We start from the raw sequence: 24,840 nt of genomic DNA, 5'->3' as shown, positions 1-24,840 counted from the left end.
TTGATTCAATAACATTTTCTTGCACTGCCACTGATCTGATTCACTGCAAACAATTTTTATTTAAAAGGTATTTAAAATTGTTATAATCCAAGTGTAAGAAATTATAAAACTTTAAAACATTTTGGGCCATTTATTGCAATACCACCCTTCTCAATTAAAACGTAAACTTCCTACATGTTCAAATTACTGCATTCCAATTCAAAACATAGTAGCAAGGCACGAGCAAGTTCGGGATCACGAGTCAGGAGAATTGATTTGGATTAATTATTAATTTTTTTTGAAAAAATCATAACAATGTTATTTTAATAAAATTTTATATATATATATATATTAAAAAATCAATGAATTGAGGATTAGGTTTTGACTAAGTCAGACTAAAGTCGGTTTGTGAGTACTCTATTAGTTTTTTTTTTCTTCTAGTTTTTTGAACCTAAATCGCTCTAGAATCAGCCGGTCCCAAATCAACCTATGAGTCTGGTTTGGATTTTACAACCATAATTCATCCCTTTGCACCCATTATATTTAATGAAAAATCAGAAGTTGTCGTGGGACTTAATTGCATTTTGTTTTTTATAAGAGGCTAGGAAAGCTGAGTTCGGAATACAACAAGAGTGTGTAAGGTCGGGTTAATCTTAGCTCAGTCCTTGTAGTTTAATTAAAATAATTTACTGCTCCTTGTTGATTTAAGAAATTATATATTTAATCATATACTCTTAAATCCATTTTCGAAGGAGTAACCAATTAATTTTATTAAAATATAAAGACTAAGTTATTATTAGCCCTTACCTACCTTCAGTAACTTGTATAGATGTATAAATATCATTGAAGAGCATGTATTATCAAATAACTTATTCTCTAATATATTCTCTCAAGTGAAAATTTTTTAGACTTGAAACTTGTATAGACCTATATTATCTTGTGTTTAATTTTTATTAAATAAATAAGAATGATGATATTTAAACTCGTGACTGCTTGGTCATCAAGACTCTGATATCATATTAAAAAATCATCTCAATCTAATAGTTTAAACTATCAGATAAAATATTAAAATATAATTTATATTATTACGTAAGAATGCTTCCGACATATCCTTAGTTAGAAGTTCCTCCAAAATCTCATTTCCTCGTCATTTTGAAATTTATTTGGAAGTTGTAAAGTGGCCTTTTGTCCCTTTCAAGTTCTCTTCGTCTCTGCAAATTTCCTTTTGTCACTTTGACATTTTCTCCTTAGCATATTCGTATATCGATGCCTTCTCTAATCTCTATCTTCCAGTCCCTGTCACAATAATTAAATTAATTAATAAATAAAGGCCACTTTCTCTATGATCATCAGGCAAAGTTTTTTTTTTTTTTTGCCAGAATATCATTTAACCTTTATCCTAGATAATAAGTAATTAACTTTATTAAAAACATGTTAAGATAATTTAAGATAAAAAAATCTCTAGCTTTTATCAATTAAAATATATTCTTATTAGAATATTTATTAGTCGAGTTTCATATAATATAAACTGTTTCATATAATATAAATTCATGAAAAAAAGTATGCATTTTAACCTATATAATTAAATTCACCCACTGCTCAAAATTGGGTTAAATGTGTATTTACAATAAAAAATAATTACAACTCAATACTTAATATATAATTTCTAAATCCATTTTAATATGTTTGAATAATTGCCCCCAACATAGATTTTCTAACGAAAGTCTTTGCACCAAGTCAAGCCTAAGATTCCACAAATATTTTTCCAAGCCTCTTGATCTTTTTTTTTTTTTTGAGACGGCAAAGTTTTTTTCTTTCTAAATATCATTTAACCTATTTCTTATAAAATAAACAATCACAAAATAACACAAATATATGCAAGTTTTTTTTCATTAATACCATTCGTTTAACAGCTTAAATTTTTGGGTTGAATCAGTTTTTTAATATGGTATCAAAGTCTTGATAACCAAGTGGTTACGAGTTTCAATCACCATCCCTATTTATTTAATAAAAATTAAACACTTGAAGAGATGTATTAGATAATAATATAAAATTATATCCTAAAATCTTATGTAACAGCTTAAACTTTCAGATTAAATTGATTCTTTAACAAAACTTCATGTTTGGTACGCAAACTTTGCAAAAACAATTAAAAGAATTTAATTAATCTTTTCTTTTATTATATCTAATTTAGAAATTGAGTTAGAGAAAAGTATTTATTAATGAGGAGGAGTCGAGTTAACTCGAACCAATCACCTTACTCAAAATTAAAGTAGATTTAATTAAATCAACCGAGTCATTCAAATTCTAGTGAGATGAATCAAATTTTGCCGAGTTAATAGGTTGAGTGTAAAAACTGTGATTTAAATCCTATTATGTATAACAAAAAGAAACACGGTCTTGTCGTATTTTATCATTAATTCTTTGCATGCAACATCTCTGTAACAATTTTCTAATGACACATGCGTGGAAGTTATTCTACCTTGCTTGAGGAATCCTGACAAATTGTCGAAGGCACTGTAAATTGTACGATCTCTAGATGCCTAATCAACAAACAAAAGGGAAAATACACCAAGGAAAATGAGTAGATTTTTGTACAAAATAAGTCCAAGTCTTGAACGTCCTGGAAAATGCCTTGCAGATTTTGGCTATAAAATATAAATTCACCCTGCGAGGCAATCGAACTATAGTTCCTCCCACTCTCTGGAGCTTGAAAGTATGTGTGAAAGGCGCAACACAACTCTACTCATATCAGGACGCCGTTTCCAATTGTCATCAACACAGTCCTTGGACAAGAGGGCCATCTTAGAGAATGTCAAAACAAGAAAACATGTCAAGTCAGAGAAGAGTTCGAATGAAAGAGCTGAAACATTTCGACAAAAAACTCAATTTAGAGCAGCTTCTTAGGCCAATCAACAGGCAATGCAAAGATAAGAGATTTAGATAGTTAAAATAGTTTCTTCCCACATTACATATATGTTGCGTTTGTTTAGTATCTCAAGATAGAAGGAAGAGATACAAAAGGAGAAAAACAATTTTGATTGAAGAGATAAAGACAGATTTAAAAATAAATCTGTTCGAACAGTGAATTTCGGAGACATTTTCACTCGGTCTCCACTGTTTCTGTCTTTGTTTTATTTCGAGACAGTAACCACACGCCACGCATAACTTCAAATGCACAAGAAAAGGTGGAAATGATTCATACCTGATACAGTGAATCTTTGTCGTAGGAGGTCAGGTTCGGATCAATGCATTTGGCCAGCTCGTCGAAAGAGTCCTGGCTATCATTCAATGCTGACAGCATCTGGATCAACAGAAATATAAACCAAAATTAACTGGTAAATGGCATATGTAGATCAATTACTTAAACCAGCCTAAAAACTCTGGCCACCGGTTTGCGTTTCTTGTTCTTATGGAAACCTTATTTAAGAGTAGAACCAATGAGCATACTCACGTATTGCACCACAGAACGATGTTCACTGAGCTTTTCATTTTCAGGACTTGCATCTTTACTTAATGCTGGCTGACCAGTCAGTAATTCCATAAGAACAACACCGAAGGAATAGACATCGCTCTTTGCGGTCACATGTCCATCTCGAACATACCTATTTTTCAAGGGAAAATTATGTTTCTTAATGGATCATATATATTGAAACATCAGTAGATGAACGGATGATGATAGCAACAAGATCAAACCAAAATCATCAATGAGAGCTTAAGTACACACTCAGGTGCAAGGTAACCAAATGTGCCAACAATTCTAGATGCCACTGCACCTCCAGCATCTGGTGATTGTTCCAATAACTTTACCAGCCCAAAATCTGCAATCTAGGGGGACAGAAATTGAACATTAAAGGGCTGGAAATGAGATCAAATCAACCAGAACTGTACCACAATAGTGGAGATGATCTAAACAAAAGAAGATGAATTTATATGCAAGTGCTCAAAATTTAAGGAATGAATCTCTCCCTCTATACAAACGCTCAATATCCAGAGTATTTCGCCAACCACCATTAAAAACTGCTACAATAATACTTACCTTTGCGTGGAAATTGGAGTCTAAGAGAATATTGCTTGGCTTGATATCTCGATGGACATAGTAAGGTTTTGTATGTTCATGTATATACTCAAGACCTTTAGCTGCATCAAGAGCAATCTGAACTCGTGTAGTCCAAGGGAGAGGTTTATGACCTACAAATGCATCAAAGCTTAATAACTAACTTGTAAACAATCTGAATTATTATGAACAGGTGCTTTAATACCATACTTAAAAATAATTAGTTGTAAAGCAGTGATTCTAAGATGCATATGTTCAAAAGTACATACACGCACACGCACATACACGAACACACATGCATGTAATCAGGAAGTATTTTCATACTCGTTCGATTGTAGAGTTTTGCATTATTTTACCAATTACGGCAAAATATCATAACTAAACCCTCATATTCTTGGTGTTAGATAGAAGAACATATAGTAACCTCGAGCACAAATATATGAACATGAAACAGAAATGTTGGGCAAATTCTAGCACCCCATGCGCGGACCGGTGATGTATTGATAGTTGCTCATAAGAGGCTTAAGCACACTGACACAATATTTTATGTGGTTTGGCAAAACGCCTACATTCACGGGAGAGTCTATATTATTAGAGATATATAAAGAAAGATTTACAACATACATAGAGGAGCTGCTCTTTGCTGCACTTGCAGCTGCTGTAACGGCAGCAAGGCTGCTGCCATTGCAGCCCCTCTTTCTCTCTTGATCGCTTTACTGCACTCACCACACTCTCTTCATTTTGCTCTCACATAATGTCTCTATTTATAGGCATTTCATGACAGCTCTTCTTGCTTTGTTGTCAACATTGGTGGCTGCTAAACTCCAGCTCATTCAATAATGGTGGCTGCACCTAGCAGCCCTCTTTGACAATGGTAATGGCAGCCATCCTCTTCTAGAAGATAGGCTGCAGATGCTCTATGATTGCTGCACATAATGGCAACAATCCTAACAATCACCCCCTTTGCCATTTATATGGGCAATTGTTCTCTTACTTCTTCAGCACATGCTTGCATTCTGCAGTTCTTTCAAGCTTACCATTCCGAGAGCGTCTTTGGCCAAGTTTCCAGGTACTTGCCAAACCTTTCAATCACCAGAGTCACCAAAGCACACCTTTTCTCACACAAAAGGATCATTACAACCAGATGGTCTCCCATATCTCATCTGAAGAGTGTTAACGCTTGTCTCTGGGAAAACATTCCCCTTCGAGCGTATCAACCATGCTTGGTTCGGAATGATTCATCAAACCTTACACCAAGGCTTACAACACCCCCTCAAACGAAAATTTCTTTTTCCAAGTGCGACAATCATTATCTGAGTATCTCAATATGATCACGAGCTCACCACTCTTCCAAGAGTCTACTTATCCAGGAGTTGCGCCTGCCCTCTGTTCCTCCCTAGAAACCACGCCTTACTTCTCCGTGAGTCTCTCGCTCTTAGTCGTAAGAGTCCAGGTAGCTCTCCACCTTCGCTTATGGGGGCAGCCCATTAAAGGTTGATCCATATCTGTCTTCATACTCTGAGTATTATAATGCCATTACCGAGCTCACCACCTTGACAAGAGTCAACTCGTTCCCGGAACCTGCGCATGCCCTTCTGCTTCTTTATAGCAGCCGCGTCTTAGTGCTCCATAAGTCACACACTTATTGTCCAAGGCAAATGTCTTCTAGCTCATTGATCTTTAGCATGGGGGCAATATCCATGAAAGTCAATCCTACATTTGTCTCCATACTCATCATAGCCACTTCGTTGGCTATACACCTGTCCACTCATGTCTAGCCATCACATTGGCTCTGGGCGTTTTGAACTGGGCTTACATCGTGGCCCACACACCTTCTCCTTCGGTGTTTCCGCTTGTCGTCATGCGGCGGTCTGAATTGGGGCTCCTATCATAGCCCTCACACCTTCTCTAAGGTGTCTTCACCTGTTGTCATGAGGTGGTCGCATCCTCCTTCAGCTGAGATGCTTTAAAGTGGCTCCAAAATTCTCTACCACCATGTGCACTATGGGAGAGATAACTGCTACTAATCACATAGAAAGAGAAACTTGCGGTATACTCCTCGCAATGCTCCACCTCGATTTCTATGTTTGGAGCTTCTGTGCCTTTCTGTTTGACAGCTCTACCTACACCAATTTTCTTTGGTGTCTTCGCCTTTCATCATAGGCGGTCGCCTTTTATCACAGGCGTTTGCACCCCCTCAATTAGGTGCCTCTGCAACAGCTCTCTTTCCATCATTGCATGCATTGGAAAGGTCTTCGCATGTTGTCTTCATCAAGAGCATAAGAGACTTTCTGTTGTACAAACTTTAACAGTCTCTGCTTTGAGCTTTATCTGGGAACACTTCTTCTCCTTGCACCTGTTGTCTCATTACAGTACCTCGTTGGATCCTACGGGTACTCCTACACAATCTCCGTGTGCCTTCGTGTAATTTTTGTTCTCCAGATTTCTCCCTATTCCTTGCTTATGTTTGACAGCAGCTCATCCTGTCACAACACCTGTCCAAGTCAAAGTAGGTTGCCAATCTTTATCCCCTTACTGTATTTCTCTTCCATTATCAGGATCTTCATCAATTCTCCCTCGAGAAATCACAGTCATCGAATCTAACTTCATTGGAGAAATCACCACTTCATCAGATCCTTGAACATACGGAACCCAACTGTTCCCTTATGCCGTCTTCTTGCTAGTCTTCAACCATTTCATTACAAACTGCTATATATACGAAAATAGTATCGTATGGATAATCCTTCCACTAAGCAAGTTCCCAAGAAAGATTGGAGGGGTCACACTAGTCCCGCTTAAAACCCAATCTCCTAGACAGAACTTCTCAGGCCATATCTATCCATCGTACTGCCTTTCTGTATATACAACCATTTGCTAGCTTTGTTGCGGCTTTTCTTTACAAGTGATCTGGAATATACTGGTTTAATACATGATTTCTCAACATCTGGCGAGACTACCAGTTCTTAGATTCGTCAAGCTTGGTCTTCGTCAATTTTCACTCTTCACCTCAAATTGTCCACATAACCGGGTGTCCAGAGTGTCCCAATTTTGCCTTCCCTCAAGGCAATTAAAATTCTCCCCACTTAGCAGTTCAGCACATGTAATTGGGCAAACATATGCGATTTCTTCTTCTCCATCTCCATCGACCACCATGAAGACCATCGGATGCCTCCTGATCGGGCAATCTCTTTTGTTAATTCACCACCGTCACTTTCAGTCTCCAATCTCAACGATCGGACTGTACCATTGTATCCGGAACGATCAAATTAGCTGGAAACAAGTCTGAAATCATTCAAATCGCATTTCAGACGGCTAAGATTTGATCAAAACAATTCTGGCCTAATGAACGGCCCAGATTCAATCTCAGATCCGGTTGCACGTAGACTTTGCTGCATAGAATCTTATCCCTCGGCTCGTGGCTCGGCTCATCTCGGCTCGCGGCTGATGATGTGGCAAGTGGGTCCCGCTGTGATGACATGACAGATGACTGGTCGCTGATATGACATGACATGCCAACTGTGCATACTGACATCACAATTACATCATGCTGATGTCATCCCTGGCATGTCTACTGTGCATGCTGATGTCACTTTTACGTCATGCTGACGTCATCCTTATCCGGGTCAGTCACATGGGTCGGGTCAACTGGTATTCGGGTCGGGTCAACTCATCCGGGTGAAGAAGACGCGTGGGGCGCGTCTGCGCGCGTGGGCAGACGCCTTGCCGGAGAGTGATGGAGAGTGCGGCCATGTCCGACGTCCGATTTTGACGCCGTTTTCACCAGTAGCTTAGTCTCGGCCTCCTCTACACAGTGGTATAGTCAAAACAACATTTTGAGAACTTTTATTTTTGAGCAAAAATCAAACACCATTTAAACCATCAGCTCTGATACCAATTGTTGGGCGAATTCCGGCACCCCATGCGCGGACCGGTGATGTACTGATAGTTGCTCATAGGAGGCTTAAGCACACTGACACAATATTTTACGTGGTTCGGCAAAACGCCTACATCCACGGGAGATTCTATATTATTAGAGATATATAAAGAAAGATTTACAACATACATAGAGGAGCTGCTCTTTACTGCACTTGCAGCTGCTGCAATGGCAGCAAGGCTGCTGCCATTGCAGCCCCTCTTTCTCTCTTGATCTCTTTACTGCACTCACCAAACTCTATTCATTTTGCTCTCACATAATGCCTCTATTTATAGGCATTTCATGGCAGCTCTTCTTGCTTTGTTGTCAACATTGGTGACTGTCAAACTCCAGCTCATTCAACAATGGTGGCTGCACCTAGCATCCCTCTTTGACAATGGTAATGGCAGCCATCCTCTTCTAGAAGATAGGCTGCAGATGTTCTATGATTGCTGCACATAATGGCAACAATCCTAACAAGAAAAGGTATGGAAGCATCAAAACATATAGGTCTAGCGGTGAAAGGACTAAGGTGTAGATATGAAGCATAAATGATTGTAATTGAAGTAGAAAGATAAGAAGTTGAAGGCAAAAGATTGGGATCCGAGACACCAAAGAATAAAACCAGAGCACAGGGGTATGAAGTAGAAACAAAAAGGCATGGAGTTGAGAACAGAAAAATGGAGAGGGGGGCATGAAGATATGATATTGAAGGACAAAGGGTTGGTAAGGAATTTAAAAGCATAGAAGTACGAAGTTCCATCGAAAGGTATGGAGAATTCAAAGCATCAATGTAGATTCGCGAGGCACAAAGGTGCGAAGTTATAAGAATCTCAAAATGCAGTTGAAGCACAATGGTGAAGAGCATCGAGCTGAAGGACAGGTATTTGGAGTTGAAGCATAGCGGTCCGGTTGCTGACATACTAGATTCACACATGCCTTTCTACTAAAAAATCATTTAAAGAAAATTTAAGCATTCCACTCAACTCTTGTTGCTACCATAAGCTGTACAACATATAATGCATAATAACTGATGATACACAATCTGACAACCATGTGATAAAGAAGATTGTTATCACAGTAATTTTGACACAAACCAATTCCAAAAAAATTTGAAATCATAAAGCAATTCGATCGTTAGCTGTAAGAAGTTGGGAATTCCAAACCTCTTAATGCAGGATTGTGCAGGTGATTACTCAATGCACCGTTTTGGGCAAATTCATAAACAAGAAACAAGGACTCTCCACCAGCCGCATATCCAAGAAGCTTGATCTAATTAAATGTTAGAAAGAAGTAGGAAAAAAATGGTCAGCAATATATAGAATTGACAAAAGTATGCATGGTGAATCTTGACATCTAAATTAAGGGCATTATTGAAGAAACTCTGACAAAAAGAACCTTACCAAGTTTATGTGATGAACTTTACAAAGAATATTTAACTCTGACAAAAACTCTTTGGAGTTTGTATCTTTCATCTGCTTGATGGCCACATCCTACATACATATGCAAAGAAGCATGTATGGTGAAAATGTTTCTATACAAACGAATAAGTCTTGCACAAACATTAGGGGGGGTCATTTTAGGCACATTGGCTATCTTACAGTTTCTCGTAGTTTTCCGAGGTAGACTAATCCGTAAGATCCTTGGCCAATTATTAAAGATCTGCTAAAGTTGGAAGTGGCTTCACGTATTTCATTGTACGGTAAAACAGTAGCTTTGTCTGAACCGATTGAAGAAACCATGCTTTCTTCAGATTCTGCAACAAAATATCTCATGAATCAATCACCTTATAGGGATAAGACAGTCTTTAACAAGGCTCTGCTACACTGTTCCATCTGTACTATAAAAAGGAGGAATAGAGAAGAAAATCCATTGCTTAAAATTCAGATGCTCCACAATGAAATGTATTTACTTCTATGCTGAGGACATGATGCAAGATAACAGTGCAAGCAATTCAATCTCCTTGAGGAAGCTATCGGTTGTCGAGCTCGCTTCTTCATATGGTTTTTCCAAAATACAAGTAGGATCGACAATAGTACGACAACTAAAGCAGCTGAAATGGCTCCAACCACAATAAAAATTCGAGATTTTGATGTTTTTTTGGTCTTCATATCTGTAAGGCAGAAAAAATTAACTTACAATGACAATGTACTATATGTAAATATAATATCTCTACTAAGAGAGGTTCCACTCATTCATTAACAGAAGCACGTTTTACAGTCAGGATTAGCATCTTAATAGCATATATATATATATATATGAAGGCTTCAAGACCACGAGATTAAGAGAACATGATGTGGTTCACCTTGAATTTAGACATGTTATAGTTTATGACTGACCTTGGTTGTGATAATCAATGGAAGTAAGGTTATTAAAGCCAGCTGCACATAAACATCCATGCAAAACAAAAAAAGATGTAATTAGGTTCTGAAGCCAGCTGCACATATACCAGAAGTTTTAACTGTAAACTAAGAAATGTAACCTTCTAAGAAGACAAAAGGGTTTCAATTAGCAAAACTTTACCTCATATTCTCTTTAGTACTAACTCTATACAGTTAAATAATGACCAAAGAGCAATTCAAACAACATGTAATTCATAGGGCAGCTCTTCTCTATGTTCAAGTTACCAGCCAAAGATACTGACATTTATCAGATGAAACAACAGAAATATTAGAACCCCTTTATCTTAACCTATATTTACTCATTGTCTCACAAGGGCTGCACACATAGAGTCATTCTTCCATACAAGTTTAAGCGTTAAGAGTATATTTGACAACAGAGAAAAAAATAAATATTCACAAAAAAATGATCTTACTTTGTACTAATCATCAATCACAATCGCAAAAATTACTTCTCTCACCTGGTGTGGGGATAAACAGAATATCTCTCTCGTGGATACTGTCTGGATTGTCTAGCCCATTCAATAAGACAGTCTTAGTTTCATTAGCTTTAAACCGAGAACAGATTGTAAACACAGTATCTCCATTTTGAACCTTGTATGTTACCATGTCTGCGTTGTTAGAACAGCCACATAAAACATCAAGAGTCACAATTACCGATGGAATCAACACCTTTTCTGACATTGCCACCACCACAAAGAACCCGAATTTCGACGAAATGCTGTTCCATGTATCCCCCTTTTGGACCTTGTAATCCATGTGCCAAGTGAAGAATCTGTGCTCAGCCAGACAGCTGCAATTTATCGTAATCAGGAAACCATCAATAGTTCTCTTTACTGCATCATTATCCACATTGAATAAAGAAGCTGTTTCATCAAGACTTCTCATTGTATTTGGAACATAGTACAATGAAGCAGGACATGATTCATTTAAAGACACATTGCATTGCATTCGAGAGGCATGAAAACTATGGAAAGAACTGAAGAGAGAGATCCAAATCACAAAACTAACAAAAGGGTTCATATTTACAAAATACGGAGAGCACATTTTCTCTAGTATAGCAGTCAAACTCACTTCCTGACAACAACCTCAAGCAAACAATAAATACTACTACATGGGAAAGTACTATACAAAATCTTCAGGCCTTTCTCTCATAGATTTAGCACAAAGACTTCTTTATTTTAGCAAAATGATAACTGGAGATAGAGATGAGAAAAGGGTCTCTAAGTCTGAGTGATTGGAGAGTGGAATTGAATATTGATGATGTTGAAAGGGAAGGCAGAAACATGAAAGACAGTCCAAAGACTTTTCTAGCCACGAATTTGATTGGATTCTTGACCAGCTTGTCCATTTGGTGTATTGTGCCTCTCTTTTTACTTCGACGTCAGTGTCTTTGGACCATGTTTTCAATATTCCAACAACACAGCCGGCTTCTGCCGGTCTCGCTGTTTGTTTCTTTGCGGACCTCTTGTTGTCGAAATATTACCTCTTAATATATATTGTAGTAGCCTCAATATCGGAAAGCGTTTGTAGTCCAACGGTCAGGATAATTGCCTTCCAAGCAATAGACCCGGGTTCGACTCCCGGCAAACGCATTTTTTTTCCTTTAGACCCCTTTAAAATTCTCAATAATACATTTCGGCCTCTAAAGTCTTGCAAGTTTTTACTTTCAATCTTAGGGGGAATCAATCCATTAACTTTAAAATTTTCAACTTTTCATTTTGTTCTCTAAAAATGAATTTTTAACCCATCTTTATATTCTAATTAATTTAATTTTATCTTTACAAAATAATTATGTTTTTAATTTATCATTTTTGTAATTTTTTTCTTTCAAATTTACTAAATCAACTATATACATGATTAAATATTATACTGAAAATTACCATCAACTCTATGAACATATCAAATCACGTGTAAAATACGTTACAAACAAAAGATATATTTTTTTAAAAAAACTAACAGCAAAACCATGAAAAAATACTTTTAACAACAAAATTCATAGGCAAAACCATGAAAAACAATTATTTTTAAAAACAGTAAATTATATGATTCTTGATTTAATCAATTCAATATAAAATACATTAGTTTTCAGACCTGGTTCAATCCAAATCCCGAGTTCAAGGTTTTGATCGGGTCATCGGGTCGCCAGGTTAATTCTTTTTTAAAAAAATCAAAAAGATGTCGTTTTAATTAAAAAAAAGTTAACAACTTGCAATCGAGTTTTTGACAGGGTCACCGGGCCACATCGGATTTACCGAATTTTTACTTTCTCTTTCTTTTTTTAACCCTTTCTAGATGAACCCGTCAGACCGGACCAAGTTTCAAAAATATGATAAAATACACTTGGAGCCATGAAGAGCCTGTTTGTTTCTGCGTTTCAAAAGCGTTTTTGATAAAATTTAAATTTTTTTTATTTTTTAATTAACTTCAAATTAATATGTTTTTAGTGTATTCAAATCATTTTGATGTACTGATGTCAAAAATAATTTTTAAAAAATAAAAGAACATTATTGGCATGTATTTTGACACGAAAAGCTATTTAAAAAGCAACCGCAATCACACTGCCAAACACACTCGAAATCTTTTTAGAAGAGTCAAGATTATGAATATTATTTTGAGAGGGGATAAAACTTAAATTCTACAAGTTTTGTCCCTAAAATATTAAATTGTTCAAGAAAAACCAAGATCTTTCCTTTTCAGGGGTCGGGCCCTGCCAGCCTCCCCTGGGCTCCACCCTACAAACACCCTCCTCTTTTTATCTTAATATACGTACTTTTATCATTCTCTCATGCGAATTTCTTTTACCTTCTGTCAATATATTACAGCACATTATTTTCTTAATTTTATTTGAAAGAAATTAATCTCCTCTTTTATTATTTAGATCACAATAAAATCTCTTTTATTGTTCATTTACAATAAAAATTCCCGGTCAAACCCATATGACCCAACAGGTCAACTTATTACCTTGTCAACTCAATTAAAAATCAATTTGATTTTTTAAAAATAATATTATTTTATTTAAAAAATTTTTAAAAATATATCTTAATTGATTCATGACAACTCATCTAACTCATCATTATCATGGTATGTGTTGGGTAAGGTCAACTCTAAACAAACATAAACTTATGGAGCATCCTGCCCTCTCCTGCATTTCTTTTTTTCACACTTATATATGCATGTACAAAAGAGATGCATGACCAAATTAAAAACTACAAGCATGCACAAAATGAAGATGAAAAATAAGAAATTTCAAGAATGGAGTAAAATTCTGTCTTTAACACCCCCAAGAACCCAATTCTATATGTCACAATCTTCATGGTGGGTAATAATCTTATGAAGCACCCTCTTCAGGGGCTGACTGCAACAAGGCATTGTCACTTTTAGACCCAAAACAGCTGTAGACCTTGCGGTCGACGCAGAGGAATATAATGGCACAAAAATTGCAGTTGGCCGCGATTCAGACACCTTCATTAGAGGCTCATTGGGTTTCAACAAAATTTGCTCTACTTTTCTTATAGTTGGACGACCCTTAGTGTCAGGATGCAAGCATGCCAGGCCAACAAGTAATGCCTTCTTCACTTGTTGCTCATCATATTTTCCTTCTAGCATTCTGTGGACGCCTTCAAGCAATGCATTTCTTCCTTGCAAACTACATGCATAATTTAGTAAACTATTTTCTTCGAAAATACCCTAGAACCGTTGTCCTGTCACAACTTCTATTACAACCATACCAAGACTGTAGACATCGGATTCTGAGGTAGCTTTTTCTGTGTAGGCTACTTCAGGAAGCACTGTTGTAACTGCAGAATCGCTTCATAGCAATCTTGCAAGGCTGAAATTTCCATAATGAGAAAATCAGAATCTAACATTACATTATTTGGCTTGACATCTCAGTGAGCGATAGGATGACCTTGCTGCTCATGGAGCTAAAGTAATGCTGATGCCAGGCCTGTTAATATTTGTACCTAGTGTTCCAGTCAAGAAAGCGCTTGCTGATGCAGCAATCAAGGCTTCCATTGGGTTTGTGTTCCTAAACTAAAAGAAGTTGCTGGCGCTCGTGGCATCAGCCTTGGAGTTGCACTATGTTCTTGTGCCGCATATGCCCATAATTCTGCCAAATACGCCTTTTCACCTACTCATTATAATGCACTTGGAATTGACTGTTGTTTCTGATTACAGAATCATTTGGAAATTTTTAAAGCAATAAACAAGTAAAGCTGACCTTGTCTTGAAGTTTCTGAGATATTTTTTACTGCTAAGATCATAGGAGGATATGAAGAAACGACACCTTTGTAAACACTTCCAAATACACCAGTTCCTAACACGATTTCTCTGCAGAATTTGCAAGTAGCCTTTGAGAGTTGTCTACATGCATGCATTTTAGGTGCGTTTGCTGCTCTCATTGACCGGCTTTCAATACCAGCTCTCCTTTTACTCCTCTTTTCTCTTCCTTAAAATCCTGTAAAGCAGGCGGTAAAGTGAATAGTATCAGTACCGCCAATCTGCCGCGACAATAATCAAGATGATCCTTTTTCCATCTTCTTTCTCAAGAGCTTTCTTGAATTCTGGCAATGGTGTTGATCAGAAAGTGCAATTCAGAACCTCATGAGACTCCAAGAAAGGCCCTGTAGCGGATGTGAAGCCTATACAAACAGAATTCAGAGCCCATGTTGACATGTCAATAGACTGATTCAGGATCATTAGTGGATTCCCTGCATATGCAACAATAATTTGGAGCTTCTTTTCCGAGCTATCATCATTAATTTAAACTGTGATATCTCTTCCACTTGTAAGGTAAATTCCTGTGTTGTTGATACTCTTGCTGCAACTGGATTTGTTATGCTTATTGCACCAATGCCCATATGTTTTCCTTCTGGATCAAACTCATTCAGGCAAGTGTCAAGTTCCACAGCTATTTGTCGAGTGACACCATCTATCTATTTCGAAGAGTGAGAATATTCTTATGAATTAAGTATGAATTAAGTTCTTGATTAGGATCAATCAACTGCAGCTAGTAGATAACAATTCAACTACACCAAATCTCAATGTCAAATTAGTTGGATTGAGCTACATGAGTTTGCCACCTGATACATTTAGTTTTGTCATGGACTAAACTATGCAGATGCACAACATCAACACATGATCGAGAACCTAATTTATTCATCAGTTATAATAGAGATTCACCTTCTGTTGACTTATCCAGAATTCCAAGATATGAGCCTTTGCTATTGGGAGGAGGAGGACTATTATTCTGTGCCATAATAAATGCATTCCATCTCCAGAGACAGATTTGAAAAGGTGAAAATCACAGGCTGATGGAATACAACCCTGCCAATCTGGTCAGCAGGCACAGGTTGCGTCAACTTAGAATTGCCTGATAGTGGTTCCGTGTAAGTTATAAGTGCCTGTCGCCAAAACTTACTGAGCCCATACATATCAGAGTACTATTACAGCTATCAGCATCAAACAAAGGGCACGGGAAGGATGTCTCCTTCACGTTGAGGTCTACAGAAGCTTGTTTTAGAGTTGCTTCATGGAGAAAGATGCAGATTAGGAAGAGAGGAATAGCCAATGGTGTGGCTATAGAATAGAGCCCAAGACCTTATTTATCTTTTCTTAGATATACATAAGTTGTGACTTGATTCTATTAATACTTGAAGTGTCCGTCAACGTAGTATCGTTTTCTAGTTGTAAACAATGATGTTTGAGGAGAGATTCAGATTATTGGACAATAGACATTTCTCTTTTTGCATGCATTTGGAAAGTTGTGAGCGGCCAGAAGTAATTTGATACTAAAGACCCAAGAAATGCAATCAGTCCTCATCTTCTCATCTGCATTCTTTTGAAAAATTGAAATTTATGTAGACAAAAGCTCATTCAACATGAAGAACAAACAAAAAACTTACCAGGGGAATAATAAACTAAACTACTTCTAGTTTCGACCTTATTTATTTTACCCAGGTCTTATCAGTTCAGGAAGAAGAATTATCAAGAAACTTCTGTAGATATTTTTTTCCGAGCCAGATTCCAGAGACACGCATCGAAACAGGGTCCATTTTCTAGAATGCACGTTGATCAAATTTTATGTTCTATAAAAACATGTTCTTGTCATTAACCAAATACATAGCCAGTATGAATTCATCATAGGAAACAGACAATACTGGATGACACAATGTCTGTCTTTCTGTCCAGATAACTGATATCAGCAATAGCATAGGGTTGTCATGAGTGTGAAACTGAATATTTCAATACTAACAAATGGATATTCATTTCTGAAACCACAAAATTGGCTTGTACTTTATCCATGTTGACACATACTTAGATCAATTTATCGATTGGCAATCAATATTGATTCTGAACAAAATAACAAGTCCTTATTTTTATACATAAGTAAAAATTATGATCAAGAAACTAAGACAAGAAGCCAATCATTTCATTGCATGAGAGAGAAAAAAGACAGAACAAGCCTAACTAGACCTGATAGTTCAGCAGCTAAAAGTGCGGCAAGTCCTGAGAGCATCATAGAAGTGTCCCATATGCATATTGGTCTCAGGTAAGAGATGAGAAAGAGGTGGTAACCAGAATAGGAAAAATGACTGAATAGAAAATGAATAGGACCAGGACGTGACTACCTTTGGACTAAGCACTGAAAAACAACAGGTTCAGGAGAGCATTGGAGCAGGCAATGGCAACTGAACAAGTCTCTTTATTCAATGCACACAATCACATATATTTGACACATGCAAACTATCAATTTGCCAAGGACTAACCTTTCTTTGATAAATGGCATAACTAAAATAACATTTTCAGCTAGTTGTCTTTCAAATAATCTACTGGAAATGAATTCTTTTCAGCAAGTACAGTCCAAATCAGTACCAGAATGCGAACTGCTCTTACCGATATTCAATAGGATAACTACAAATGTAAAAATGAACAGCTAACAAGAAAGAAAGGAAACCTGGTGCTCAGAAATTCTCTTCCTACATTTGGCTTCTCATCATTTCTAAAATATGGACAGGAACTCGTGCTGAAATGAGTGAAATTATTTGGAGAACTGATATGTTTCACCAAATGATTCAAGGACTGGATGGAACTTGTAGGCCGAAATTATCAATCATCAAATGTACTTATTGCACAAAATTGGCAAAAAATGGATGCTAATGGTTTTACCAACCGCAGACTAACTACTTTTTTTCAACAACTAATCAATAGCTAACAATCAAAATTGTCTTAACTGCTGTTTTCATCTGGTGTTAATGGATAAGTATCATGATTTTCTTGTTTGTTTATTAACCGCTATTCTCAAAGACAGAGTAATGGTTAACTATCATAGTTGTTGGTGAATCGATGATTAGCCACTATTTTCAACGAGTACTATTACTGCCTAACAATCATAATTGTCCCAAGTCAATTGATTAGCCATTGCATTGAACAACAATTTACAGCTAAATGTCACAATTGTATTTATCTGATGGTAAGATACTTTCAGAAAAGGAATCAACATGGACTTGAAAGAGAAAATCAGTTCATTTCCTCAAGCACAAGCTTTTCTTACTGAAATAAGCTATGATTAATTAATTGCGACACTAAGTAATGGCAACCGATATAATTCTTAATGCATGCCAATAACACACAAATGGAAAAAGTTTTAGGAGAAAAGTTGAACAAACCAAATTAGGAGAGAACCAATATCACAATAGAAAACAAATCTGTGGCCAAACGTTGATTTTATTCTGCAACAACAAAGGGCGAACCACAATCCTATGCAATCATAGAATTAGGCTCCCTCACGCCAACTACTCCCTGCGTTCATACTTCCGAGCCCATATGTGCTTGCCGTTGATCCGAAACTTTGCTACACGTCTCCCACACAGGACCTGATCAACAGCTGTGACAGTGCGCATAATCATTTTTGCATACAAAGGTTGTTCATTAGATTGAGCATTTTCTTGCATTTGAACATTAACAACACAATCACCACAGATACTTGTAAAAAGTTCTGTCACTTCCTCATTCGTCACAGGAAAACCCCTTGAGAAAGTAAGAAACATTGTCCTGTCATTCTCGGGAACAGTAAGAGCAGGGTCCCAACCCCAGAGTCCTCCTGCAGGAAAATCATTGTCAATGGACCTTGCCAGTATAGTGACATCACCAAATACTGGATGAGGAAAACCAGGAACAACAAGAGGTTGGTTTCCAATCAATTGTGATGTGCCTGTTAAAACACACTGCAAAATATCAGTGAATATACGAGCACAAACTGTGTTAAGAAAATTCTTTATTCTGCTTATCGCAGTAAATTTATTCTGAAGGAACATTTCCAACGAAATGTCCTTTCCAACGACTATAGAAGTAAAGGGGAGGCCACCACCATTAGGTATGATCGGAAGGTTGGTGGATTCTAGAAAATTCAAGCATAGAGCAGCTTCATTGGCCACGATGTTCAACACAGTATCCGCTAGGCCCGTCATTTTTGCTATGACATTAGGATAACGCTTGTCTTCCAGCCATAGCCACACAGCTATGACCAGCAGAGATTCAGCAGGGTTTCGCTTAAGATTTATCACCAATCGAGAAAAGACCTCTCGATCAATGGCATGATAAGCATGTAACTGGTCAACTGTGATAAAGGCCATTATGGTAGTATAGTGTGTGTGTGTGTGGAATAATGAATAGAAATGATGGTCTGAATTCACTAAGAAAGCAGCCTTAATATAGCCTAATTTTTTTTCTCCAAATTGCGTAACCTATTAAGTTCAGGCGCAGAAATGTCAATAAGAATCAGCTGAATTGAGCAGGTCCATCGAAAATATAGGTGCGAAAGAAAATCCTCCATAGAATTCCCGAAAATCTATAATAAGGCTGCCTGAGACTTTATGCCACATGTGGAAGAACGTAAGCTACACGCTCTATTATTACTCTTTCCCTTAATCATCATACACCCTCCATTTACTAATCTCTTCTTGGTTAAATTCTGATGACAACGGGTGTTGGCTACTGAGAGTAGGTTTTCTGTAACTTCCACTGCGTTAAAGAATTAAGAAAGTGACAAGTGACACTACTGGTTCTGTTGTGGACTTGCCTTGTTTGCCTCCTCCCATTTTAATGTCATCATTAGCCTAAACTGGACATTAATTTGCACCTGGTTTCTGGTATGATTCATGACAAGAATTTGCATTTTTGAACATCAAACTTATCCTGACCATTTTGGCTAGATATACTTGGAATTATAGTTTTTGTCATCTAAATTTTGTTTACCTTGGATTCTGAAACTATTGCTCCAGTCTGAGAAATGAGACTAAGACAGTATGCAAGGCATGGCATAAAACATATTAGCTAACCAAATCTAATTATGTCCATGAAATTTACCAAGGTTGATTAATTTTTTGGCCGGTAACAGCAAATTTAGAAAAAAATTTAGTCCAATTACAACTTAATTTATCTCACTTTCGTTACTTTTATTTTTTGTGCACATTGGCATTATCTAAACTGGTAAGGAGTGCATTGGATTCTAGGCAATTTCAGTTTCCAGTCAAGTCAAATTCACCATGTGGCATAATTAAGCAAATAAAACTGTTCTTTCATCATTATATCTGAAGAAAGGTTAAAAAAATATTGCTGTCCAAGTTGTGCTCAGCCTCTAAGAGTTGCAGATGTCTATCACTTCCTGCATTTGCATGCAGAAGCCCTATCTTTGCTTAAACTACTTGTGTATGGTCAACCAAGACTCCAGTCCTGTTCAACCCCACAGTGGATTTGTTATGGCAAGTTGGCTAATAAGGACAGGAATCTGTGTAGTAAACAATCTTATCTGGACATTTAAGTTTTCAGATATTAACAAAGCATAATTACCATCTAGGGTATTAAACAAAATCATAATTTATTTTCATGCTTATCTCTGCATAGAGTTACTAGATACTACCAACCTTCTGCATTCACTAAATTTGAGCAAGTTCAGACCTACTGAGATAAATCTGAATAGGGTTGCATACAAGGAAGGAAATCTAGTTGGATTCTGATAAGGACTAAACTAAGAACTAAATCAAAAGATGTTAACTATGCAATCTACTTCAAAAATGCCCACACGAACTCGGACTCTGAAAGTTATGAAATGTCAGGTTGTGAGTTTCGTATAGGAATTTTGTGAGTCTAAGTGACTATTTTCGGTCGAATAAACTTAATGACTACTGGGTACATACATATGCTTTCAGAATGATTCGTAGACCATAGTTTTATAGAGTGAGAGTCCTCAACATGGTTCAAACCAATGGAAAGTATAAAATGAAATACAAGTTCACCTACAGTCTATTCTTTCCTGATAGTAGTGCTGATCATGAACCGAGCTTTGTGAGGTCAGGTTTTTGTTTTGTCAGGTTCTGAATGAGTCCGGCTAGCGAAGGGGTCTAATTTATACTTCTAAGAATGAGTTTGTACTGATATATTTGAGTGCCTAATTCCTAATTGATTGAAATTTAATTGGCACATGAAACTTAGTGCTAGCAATTAGCACTAGCAACTGAGACAGTGGGTCTGATATTTGCATAAACACTAGCAATTAGCAAATTGCAATGCATATTATGGATAAATCTTGTAAATTACAATTTGCAGGAATCCTATAGTTTAGATTACAGAGTGCTCCCATTTCACTCTGCATTTAGAATTTCGGGGTTCGAAATCCATGCTTCGACGAACAATAGTTAGAAACACTAGCAGCTTTTAGGGAATAAGACTATATTGGATTGGTGAAACAGTTTCTTTAAGTGCAGAAACATCTTAAAAAAATGGAGTACAAGGTTAATTATTTGTTCAATAAAATTGAATTAATCACCTTTTCCAAATGTAACTAAGGATTTAACTAAATGGCAATTAATGTGCTAAAAAATCCTAGGCAATTTCTCACTTTGAGAGACAAGGTACAGAAGGTGCTGTAGTGACAGATGTTTCATGAGAATTGCTGCAAAATGCAGTAGTCTGCTTTCCAGCCACCGATGAGGCAATATCTTCTTGATCCAATCTGGTGTTTTTGCAACCTATTGCTGCACAGTCCAACGTCATTGCTTGCACAACTGAAGATGTTCCTCGGGCACCAGTGAATGTCAGTCTGGCTGTGGATCATTAGTTTTGCAATTAGCATTAGCATTGTATTCTCTTAGAACTTCAATAGAGCAGTAAAATTCAGAATGATAATCAGTTTACCTGCTCTGCGCAACGTGCTCCATTGCAGTAATGTTGGTCGATAATGGTAGGGTTTCCGGCTCCATCAAGCGTAATGCTGGCTTTTACCGGGCCTTTTGGTGTTGTTTGACGTGATCAGGCCATCGTTGTGGGTTTAGTTTTGATCCGTGTCTCGTTGTGGTTTATATATTTTTTAAATAAAAAATTAGATATATAAACTTTTTTAATTTATTTTTTCAAATAAAAAATTTCATTTGTAAATTAAAAAGCTTACATAAATTTTTAATTACATAAATCAAGAATGTAAATAAATAATTAAAAATACAATTTAAAAAATATATAAATTAAAATATTTAATTTTACAGAAAACTGTTAAATTTATTATATAGAACTACCCCAGAAGACAATATTTTCACATAATCCACCACAAAAAAAAAAAAAAAAACTATTCTTGAAGATTTATTGCTGGCACTACACACCATCAATACTAAATGCACCACTGCACATTCTATTTATACTAGCAATAAAATCATTTCAAAGTCATATATAGATTCTAAATTTCTCCAATTATATTTTTTCCAACAGCTTATATATACATGTGGAACATTTACTTATCGGGTTCACGTATTTCCCAATATATATATATATATATATATATATATACACACACTACCAAAACAAGATTTAAAATGGATTTTCTAATAACTATTATTCATTATTTAATCATTAGATCTTTTCTCCAAATGCTTTCATTGGATATTACAAATAAAACTAAAACTAATTGGTGTTCCATAGCAAAACAACTAATGAGTTCTTCAATGATAAAAAAAAACAAATAAATAAACATAAACTTTGGAGTAAAAATGTATTTTCACATATTTATTGCACTATATAATTACTATCATGCCCTTGAAAAAAAAAACAACACAACTACTATCTGTAGGCATTTTCATATTTTCACATTTTTTATATAGTTTAATTACTATTTAATCCTTGTGGCAATTTTTTTTACCTAAGGTTAGGGGGTATTTTAGGTTTTTTAACCTTAATTTTCTTGGAATTATCTTGTGGAGTCAAAGGTGTTCTGACCTTTCTATAATTAAAAAAAAAAATAGGTGTCGCATGTGATGCCTCCTGGTGGCCATTAGTAGCCTTCTACGACGGTGTTTGAAGCATTGTGCCATACTATACATAGTGGTGTTGGCCTCTATAGAACAAAGGAATTCTGACGATAATTTTTTTCCTCCCCCTTCTTTTCTCTCCATCTCAAAAGGTGTCCTGACCTTGCAAAGTTATGAAGTGATTCTCAATCATTTAATTGTATCAAATTTGATTTATTTATTTTTCAATTTTATTATTCGGCATTTTATTTTTTATGTTTTTTTATCAAATTTGATCCTCATTATTTTGATTCCTATTTATTTTGCTTTTAATATTTTTTATTGAATTTTATTTTTCAATTTAATCCCTAATCATTTGATTGTTTTTTTTTTTAATTTGATCATCATTTTTATTATTGCAATTCCTTTTATTTTGAGTTCTCTTCTTGATTATTATTATTTTTTTTTGCAATTTCATCCTTTATTGTTTAATTTCATTAAATTTTCTTATCATATTTGGTGCTTATTTTTTTTTATCATGCATTTAAAACCTGTCCCTAGAGTCAACCCCCATCATGTCCCAGGTTGGGTTGAATGACCGGGTTTACTAGAGTCAATCAATTTTTTTATTATAAAAAAAGTAAAAATAATATTATTTTGATAAAAAAAATAATGATAAAAATAAATCAATAGGTATTAACATGATTTTTCCGTAACTAATTGCTTGATTTTTTATTAAGCTAAAAAGTAAAAATGATATTATTTTGATAAAAAAATAATGTAGAAAAAAATTCAATTGTGATCTTTTTTTTTATCGGTCTTTCTTCGTTTTGTATTCTTGTTAAGATTTTTTTTTTCCAATTTTGTCACTTTCCATTTTATTTTGTTTTGTTTTTATATTAAATATAGTACTTATTCTCTTAATTGTTGCTTTTTATCCTTTTCGTGTTTCTTTTTTTAATTTTTCCCCTCAATATTTTATTTTATTTCTTTTTTTTTCAGATTTAGTTCTCATTTTTTAATTATTTTTTTTAATTATCATTTGCTTTATTTTTTTTATCTTTTAATTTTGCTCCTCAACATTTTATTTCATTTTTTTCATCCAATTTTGGTTTTTATTTTTTTAATTGTTTTTTTTATATTTTATATTTTTTATTCTATTTTTCTATAACCATAATTACTAGTTTTAAAAATTAACTCAATTTAACTACAATTTTTTTAAAAAAAATTTAACACTCTTATCATCATTAGGCAAGACTCAAATGACAAGTTACCATCCTTGTTGTTTGGGTTAAATAGTAAGGCACGTTCATACTGTTTGGATTCTAGCCCAAATGCCTACAACTAATACCACAATTTTTTTTTATTGATGGATTCTTTATAATTATAAACTTTTATGGAAGATTAACTAAGATAATTTCTATCCAATTATTGACGATACAAATATATATTATAATATTCTATGTAAATCACATATCTCATTTCTCAAAAAATAATTATTTTTACCTAACATATTACTGATAATCATCAATTATTAATAAACGTTAATATTTTCATTAATTAATCATCAATATGACTTGATGTAACAAACTTTTATAAATACCTCGAGTCATTACTTGAAATTTCTCAGAAACAATTTATTTTTTTATTTGTTTTATATATTTGTTGCCTTAAACATCAAACAATCTCAAAAATTTGTTTTTGTAGTAACGATTAAGCTGATAACCAAGTCCAACACCGAACTAATATTTAAACCCAGACGTCTTGACCTAGAATTGCAGGTCATTGAAAACCCAACCTGTGTAAAATTTTTCATGATTTTATTGGCAAGCATTCGTCAATGATAGAAAGGGAGTCATGTATCATTGATCAAAATTAGAGAACTCAACTTTTAATTGAATAAATATTGAGGGACTTGATTGAATATTTGAAACAAAGACAAGGGGTGTTTTTTTTCTTGTTGTTGATTTGATCATGACATAGAAACATCTAAAAAGAATGTGGGGATTTGTTCAATAGTTCATCGTGTGATCAGAATTGTAAAGAAATTAATTATTTGTTTTGTTTTGGGACTGCAACAAATTTCCAGATTTGGTCGGTGCTCGGTAGCATTCCCTTTATCTATCAAAGCAAAGATTTCTCATCTCAGTAGGAGCTTTCCAAAGAAATAGCTTAGTAGCCACATTAGCTATACATCAAATAACAATCAATTGTATA

The 24,840-nt window shown here is 35.4% G+C and overlaps 2 protein-coding genes and 1 non-coding gene across 3 annotated transcripts; 1 reads left to right on the top strand and 2 right to left on the bottom strand.

The window, feature by feature from the left end:
* Positions 1 to 2,446: 2,446 nt before the first annotated feature.
* LOC133687965 (lysM domain receptor-like kinase 3) lies at positions 2,447 to 11,674 on the bottom strand. Its single transcript, XM_062107319.1, has 11 exons — positions 10,810 to 11,674; positions 10,289 to 10,330; positions 9,862 to 10,062; positions 9,551 to 9,705; positions 9,353 to 9,442; positions 9,116 to 9,221; positions 4,019 to 4,170; positions 3,707 to 3,807; positions 3,434 to 3,584; positions 3,185 to 3,283; positions 2,447 to 2,783 (listed from the first exon to the last, which is right to left on the bottom strand). Exons 1-11 carry the CDS (start codon positions 11,393 to 11,395, stop codon positions 2,664 to 2,666), a joined length of 1,803 nt encoding a protein of 600 aa, XP_061963303.1. The 5' UTR covers positions 11,396 to 11,674; the 3' UTR covers positions 2,447 to 2,663.
* A 197-nt stretch (positions 11,675 to 11,871) lies between these two features.
* TRNAG-UCC (transfer RNA glycine (anticodon UCC)) lies at positions 11,872 to 11,943 on the top strand. The gene has a single exon. It is a non-coding gene; the product is annotated as a tRNA-Gly (tRNA).
* A 5,996-nt stretch (positions 11,944 to 17,939) lies between these two features.
* Positions 17,940 to 21,716, bottom strand: LOC133689254 (uncharacterized). The gene is made up of 2 exons (XM_062109056.1): positions 21,545 to 21,716; positions 17,940 to 21,453 (listed from the first exon to the last, which is right to left on the bottom strand). Exon 2 carries the CDS (start codon positions 18,982 to 18,984, stop codon positions 18,145 to 18,147), a length of 840 nt encoding a protein of 279 aa, XP_061965040.1. The 5' UTR covers positions 18,985 to 21,453; positions 21,545 to 21,716; the 3' UTR covers positions 17,940 to 18,144.
* Between the last annotated feature and the right edge of the window lie 3,124 nt (positions 21,717 to 24,840).

Source organism: Populus nigra, chromosome 3, assembly GCF_951802175.1.
Source record: "Populus nigra chromosome 3, ddPopNigr1.1, whole genome shotgun sequence".
Classification (NCBI taxonomy): domain Eukaryota; kingdom Viridiplantae; phylum Streptophyta; class Magnoliopsida; order Malpighiales; family Salicaceae; genus Populus; species Populus nigra.
This window is presented reverse-complemented; position numbering and strand designations above follow the sequence as displayed.